The sequence below is a fragment of the Microtus ochrogaster genome, chromosome 7 (assembly GCF_000317375.1).
Source record: "Microtus ochrogaster isolate Prairie Vole_2 chromosome 7, MicOch1.0, whole genome shotgun sequence".
Lineage (NCBI taxonomy): Eukaryota > Metazoa > Chordata > Mammalia > Rodentia > Cricetidae > Microtus > Microtus ochrogaster.
The window spans coordinates 3611514-3618436 of record NC_022014.1 but is presented as its reverse complement, the minus strand read 5'-3'; the positions used below and the strand labels follow the sequence as shown (position 1 = coordinate 3618436).

Below are 6923 nucleotides of genomic sequence, written 5' to 3'. Positions count from 1 at the left end.
AGACCAGCCTGGTCTACAAGAGCTAGTTCCAGGACAGGCTCCAAAACCACAGAGAAACCCTGTCTCGAAAAACCAAAAAAAAAAAAAAAAGAAGAGGAAAAGAAAGAAAGGTACCAATGTGCCTCCACTCCTGGCTTTCTTTAAAAAAAAACAAAAACAAAAACATGAAAATGACCGGAATATTTTCCAAACACTGGCTCGTGGCACAGACCCCAGCAACTATTTTCCTAATTAAAGTTAGAAGCTGCAAGTAGGGTCACTCTCCCCCACACACACACCCTGTCAGAGCACCTGGGAAGCCCTTCAGAAGGCTGAAGCAGGAGGATGGTGAAGTTGAGGTCAGCCTGGGCTACATGTAGGGCCTGTTTGCCTGTGGTTTGTTTTGTTTTTTAGAGTGAGGGTGTGAAGCACAATTAATAAAAACCAGAAACACTGGGGTTCAGCCTGAAGACCAGAAAAGCAAAGCAGCCAGCCACTGGCTCTTGCCTCAACCTCAGTCTGAAAATGGTGATCCTGCATTCAGAAGACCTCAGGATGAGACTGAGAGCTGTCTCTTCCCCTCTTATAATCCTCTCAAGGGCTGGGATTAAGGGCGTGCACCGCTACCACCCGGTTTTTACGGCAAGCTAGTGTGGCTCCGGGGATTAAAGGTGTGTGTCATTGCTGCCTGGTCTAAGGCTGACCAGTGTGGCTGTTTTACTTTTCTGATCCTTAGGCACGCTTTATTTATTAAAATACAAATGAAATGCCACTCTAAGGATACAGGGAGAAAAAGGTGGGATTCTTCCGGGACGGGTAGCTAATGAGTTTCTGGAAGAAAAGCTTAGGAGACTGAACCCAGCTGGGCACAGAGCTTAGGCTCCCGTGCTAACCCTGACCCTGGCCTCTCAACACTACGTGTTGGCACTGTAGAGGAAGGACGAGTCCCTCGGAGACTCTGAGGCCAAGGTCTGGGTTCCTGCTGGCATGGAGTGAGGAGGGGCTTGGGCTCGACCTGAGGAGTCCAGCAGAAGTAGGTGCAGACCAGATTTACATCTCTCAGGTACCACAGAAACACACATTTTAAAATATGAGAGGGCTGGAGGTGCCTTGATGGTAGAACATTTTCCTAGCATTTGCCAGGCCTTGGGTATAATAGCAGTACCACAAAAATAAATAAATAGATAAATAATAAAAACTATCAGAATGGGTAGAGTAACAACTCTATACCATGCTAAAGCCACTGGATTATACACTTAAAGGTGACTAGACAGTTGGGTTTAGTAACGTGTTTTATCACAGTTTTAGCATATGTGAGTAGTGCATGTGTGTGCGCATATATGTGTGTGTGTTTGTATATATCTCTTGTAGAAAAGGTAAAATAGCAACTGGTTTTATTTTATTTATTTTGGTTTTAAAAATAGAGTGTTACCTCCAGTTCAAAGGCAAAATAGAAAAGCCCATATGTCCCTTTAGTTTATGGGGTTTTTGTTTCTTTTTTGAGACGGATTTATTTATTCCACCCTGGCCTGGAACTCATTGTGTAACTGTGTCGCTGCGACTGACCTTGAACCTAACCCATCTGCCTCTGCCTCCCAAGTTCTGGGATCCCAAATGTTTGCACATTTTTTTAACAATTTATTTTATGTATATAGGCTTCCTTTCTTCCTTTCTTTCTTTCTTTCTTTCTTTCTTTCTTTCTTTCTTTCTTTCTTTCTGTCTGTCTGTCTGTCTGTCTGTCTTTTTTACCTGCATATAGTTTGCACAGTACTGTGGAAATCAAAAAGGCTGTTAAATCCCCTGGAACTGAAGTTAGAGGCAGTTGTGAGCTGCCAGGTGGCTGCTGGGAATCAAACCCAGGTTCTCTAGAAAAGTAGCCAATATTTTATTTGCAGGGTGGGGGGTGTTGTAAGAAAAAGTCTCTCTGTAGGATTTCTTTTTTTTAATATTTATTTATTTATTATGTATACAATATTCTGTCTGTGTGTATGTCTGAAGGCCAGAACAGGGCACCAGACCCCATTACAGATGGTTGTGAGCCACCATGTGGTTGCTGGGAATTGAACTCAGGACCTTTGGAAGAGCAGACAATGCTCTTAGCCACTGAGCCATCTCTCCAGCCCTCTGTAGGATTTCTTTTTGTAACTGGCTGTTCTGGAACTTGTTCTGCAGACCAGGCTGGCCTCAAGCTCACAGAGATCCACCTGCCCCTGCCTTCCTAGTGCTGGGGTTAAATGCCCAGACTAACCACTGAGCCATCCATCTAGCCCCTCTCGTTACACTTGTAAGCCGCCAGTACAGAAACACACTAGGTGTGAACTTGGCTGGCACAGAAAGCAGTTTCTTCCAGAGCTGATGCAGTCTGTCTGCTTGGCAAAGGTTCGCTCGGGTGAAGATGGACTCTGATCGGTTCACGTTTCTCCCTCAGCAGGCACTTCCGATTAGCATGCTTCTCAAATCAATTGTGCCAAAAATCAGGGGCAATTATGTTTCATTTTAGAGTCTGCTGAACTCATCATTCACGAAGATTGTATCTAATACTCACCCTGCTCCAGGAATTTGGTGACTACGTTCATCTAAATTCTCTCCATAACTGTCTTCACCTTTTGCCTTGTTACCTTTCCCCTAGTGCCCACTGCCATACCAGGCTATTCAGATATGTTCCTCCCAACTAAGTCTGAGGTGCTTGTTTTATATAGGCCTGTAACTGGGTCACAGTTACTTCTTCCACTTAAGTCAAAGGTCTTAAAAGAAGACCTTTGTCCTCATTCTCAGAGAAGGGTCTTCATTAACACCTGGACACTCAGGTCCTCGGCTGGAAATGCCTCTTGATTATTTTGCAAATTCTGTAGGCAAGTAGTTAGTGGCTGCAATGCCCCTGGAGATAGGACCGTATTTTTCTTTCATGCTGCAAACAGAACACACTAGAAACCGAGGATAGCGGAGGGCACTGCAGGTAGCATTCGCCGAAACCACTACAGAAGTGTGAGCTGAGCCCCGCTAGAAGCCCTTGTGCGCCTGGTTCTGAGACGTTCCCTCTTCCTCTGAAGACTTGGCTTGCAGAAGAACAAGAGGAACCACACAGAGTGATAAATTCAAATCAGAGAAAATGGAAGGACAGTCAGTAGAACTCTGCCCATGTCCTCTTTCAGGACGGCAAAGTCGTGGCACAGATCCAGCTCCTCTGTCAACTCCTTGGTGTCCTTGAGACTGGGAGCTGGGAGCCCAGGGCAGTCAGCTCAGAGTGCAGCTGAGGAGCAGCTGGTGTCCTCAGGTTTTGGTGTAAGGGAACCCTTTCTAACTAAAGTAGGTTTCTTGCCAGAAGGGCATCCACCTCCAGCCTTCAAAATCAGATAGCCATCTGGTGCAGATACTGGAAAGACGGGGACATTCAGGGCCCCAGGGCAGGACTGCTTGGCTTCTGTCTTAAAGTGCAGGTTTCTGATAATGGCAGTCCAGGTGGACACAGAATGCTGCTCACTGAGCTGATGGGATAGATGACGGCCACGTTTCTGAAGTCCAAAGCCAGGGGCGGGAAGGACTGTGGTCCTCTGAAGCTCCGGCGGGAGTCACCCTGCGTCTTCTGGCTTTGGTCCTACCTCACCCTCTGGTGTCCTCTGGCTTGTGGGCAACTCCTTTTATTCCGTTTCTTTTACATATGTGTATGGTGTGTGAATGAGGTGCACATGTATGATGGGAGTGTACCACCACTACCCAGCCACATGGCTATGTTTTTTATATTTTGTTTGTTTTTCTGTTTTCTGTATAGAAAATGAAAGCAGATCCCCTATTTTGGGGTTTGTTTGGGGGTTTTGTTGTTTTGTTTTGGGGGCAGGTCCTCACTATATAGCCCTGACTGAGGTAAAACTGATCTCTGTCTGCCTGCCTCTTTTAAAAGTTAAAATTTCAGGCCGGGCGATGGTGGCGCACGCCTTTAATACCAGCACTCGGGAGGCAGAGGCAGGCGGATCTCTGTGAGTTCGAGACCAGCCTGGTCTACAGAGCTAGTTCCAGGACAGGCTCCAAAGCCACAGAGAAACCCTGTCTCTAAAAACCAAAAAGAAAAAGTTAAAATTTCAGACCAGGCAGTGGTGGTACACAACTTTAATCCCAGTACTTGGGAGGCAGAGGCAGGTGAATCAATCTTTCTTTTTTTCTTTTGTTCTTTCTTTCTTCTTTCTTTCTTTTTTATTTATTTTTTTCTTTCTTTTTTAAAGACGGGGTTTTTCTGTAGCTTTGGGGACTATCCTGGAACTAGCTCTTGTAGACCAGGCTGGCCTCAAACTCACAGAGATCTGCCTGCCTCTGCCTCCTGAGTGCTGGGATTAAAGGCGTGTGCGGATCTCTATGAGTTGGAGGCCAGCCTGGTGTATATAATGAGTTCCAGGCTAGCCAAGACTATATAATGAGACCCTGTCTTAAAATTTAAAAAAAGTTAAGATTGTGTGGAGAATGTTGGTCCAATCAAAACTGGCTCGTTAGCCGGGCGATGGTGGCGCACGCCTTTAATACCAGCACTCGGGAGGCAGAGGCAGGCGGATCTCTGTGAGTTCGAGACCAGCCTGGTCTACAGAGCTAGTTCCAGGACAGGCTCCAAAGCCACAGAGAAACCCTGTCTCGAAAAACCAAAAAAAAAAAAAAAAAAAAAAAAAAAAAAAAAACTGGCTCGTTATTGTCAAACCAATGCAACAGATGAGACTACTACCTACTTTCTGGTGCCTGTCCTGTGGACTAGTCCATCTGCCTGGGCCCCACAGTTTGTGCTCAGGTGAGTCTCAGTGATTCTTCTCCTGAAGCTCTTACCTAGGGAGGCCTGAAGTGCCACAGAACTTGTCTCCTGCCTCTGGGCTGGATGAATTTGAAATAAGGGATCTGAGCTGTTCAGTGGTGGCGCACGCCTTTAATCCCAACACTCAGGAAGCCGAGGCAGGTGGATCTTTGTGAGTTCAAGGCCAGCCTGGTCTACAGACCAAATTCCAGGAAAGCCAGGATTGTTATACAGAGAAACCCTGTCTCGAAAACAAAACAAAAAAAGGACCTTAAAGGTACACTGAGGCAGAATGAGGCAGAAATGGGGCATCCAGAATGTCCCGCCCAGCGTCTGGCTGTGCACTTCTTTTGAGGTTTGGAACTTTATCGATCCTGTATTTAAGATAGTTTTCAAGAGTGTCCACCATGTAGTCTGTGGGCTGCAGTAGCCAAGGACAGCTTAACACAAAATTGTAATCTTAAAATATGAGTTGATTTTAGGTTTTTAGTGGGGGGAGTTGATTTTTTTTTCTGGTAACTAGGTTGTACAGTTCTTTGTTTTATTTATTCATTCACTTGTTTTTGGTTTGTTTGAGACAGGGTTTCTCTGTGTAGCCCTGTCTCTTCTAGAACTCACTCTGTAAACCAGGCTGATCTCTAACTCACAGAGATCCACCTGTCTGCCTCTGTCTCCTGGGTGCTGGGATTAAAAGCATGTACCGCCACCACCCAGTCTGCCTGAACTTTTGAAACCCCAAATTCTGCAACTCCCGTAGACGGACTGAGGGCTAGGGATGGCCAGGGGTGGCCTGGACTGAGCAGTTTTCGAGGATTCCCTCTTTTTTGAACTAGGAGTTGCGGTGATGAAGTTCAAGAACCCCCCAGTGAACTCCCTGAGCTTGGAGTTTCTGACAGAGTTTGTCATCAGCCTGGAGAAACTAGAGAATGACAAGACGTTCCGTGGTGTCATCCTCACTTCGGTAGGTGCCTGTTTGAGACACACACACACCCCAGCCCTGACTGTGGGCAGAGAGCAATCCATTACAGGGCATGGGAGTACTGCCTCCCAAGTACTGCCAACACCCCTGATCACCATTACGGGCTTCTAGGACACGGTGTCCTGAGGAGCAGGCTCTCAGTGGATGGGATGGATGGGGTGTGTACCAGGCCTGGGCTGTCCCTGTGAACCTGCCCAGCAGTCTCTGTGGGAACTTTGTCTTCCCTGGAGCCACCTAAGGTCATCTAGTCATTAGCAAATGTATCTAGGGGCTCCCAGGGCACCACCCCTCAGGAGCTGCTGGTACCTGAGCTACTCCCAGCAGAATACGAGCCTTGAGAGTGTGTGCTCGCCTTTGGGCCATCTTAGGTCAGGTATGGGGGGGGACAAATTCTTCCGCCATCTATATTCTGGAGGGGACCCTGGGTGTTGCCTGCAAGCACTGGCGCATGCTGGGAACAGCATTGGTGAAAGCAGTGCCACTGAAGTCAGGAGGTCATACAGTGGGCAAGGAAGTCTGAGCTTCGGTCCCCTGCCCTCCTCAGTGCCAGGACACAGTCAGATGTGGAGCCAGGTCATTTCAGCCCCTTTGCTCCCGTTGTTTGGTTAGGTTACTGTACCCCAGGCTAGCCTCCAGCTTGCTGTGCAGTCAAAGCCAGAGTGCCACTGCGCCAGCCTGTGAGGTGCGAGAACCAAACCCAGGCCTTGGCGGATGCTCGGCGAGTCCTCCACCATCAGCTCCCAGTAAAGAATGGTTTGGGGTTTTTTTGGTGTTTTTGTTTTGGTGGGGGGTGATGCTGGAGATTGAACCCGGGTCATCTGAATATTGGGCAAGTGTCCCGTCGTTGTGCTTCCTCAGCCCCCTTTTAAGGTGGAAGGACAGCACCACTACCTTTTAAGGTGGACAGCACCTTTTAAGGTGGACAGCACCTTTTAAGGTGGACAGCACCTTTTAAGGTGGACAGCACCTTTTAAGGTGGAAGGACAGCACCACTACCTTTCAAAGCAGGCGTAAAGTCTAGGTGTCTCCCTATGCTATGCCGCAGTGACACAGAGACCAGCAGGGACCACTGGCCAGTAGTGTGTCTTAGCATCGTGGTCAGTTGATGTGGGAGTGTCATATATCAATCTGTTGATTTCATTGGTTAAGTAATAAACAAACTGCTTGGGCTCATAGCTTAGAACATAGGTGGGTGGA

General features: G+C 47.4%; 1 protein-coding gene across 1 annotated transcript in view; it reads left to right on the top strand.

Annotated features, from left to right (window-relative positions):
• The window catches only part of Eci1 (enoyl-CoA delta isomerase 1), a 20508-nt gene that overhangs the window by 1642 nt on the left and 11943 nt on the right, over window positions 1-6923 (top strand). The window contains exon 3 of the mRNA XM_005349180.2: window positions 5581-5708. Within this exon, the coding sequence (XP_005349237.1) occupies window positions 5581-5708 (128 nt within the window). The remainder of the gene's footprint in view (window positions 1-5580; window positions 5709-6923) is intronic.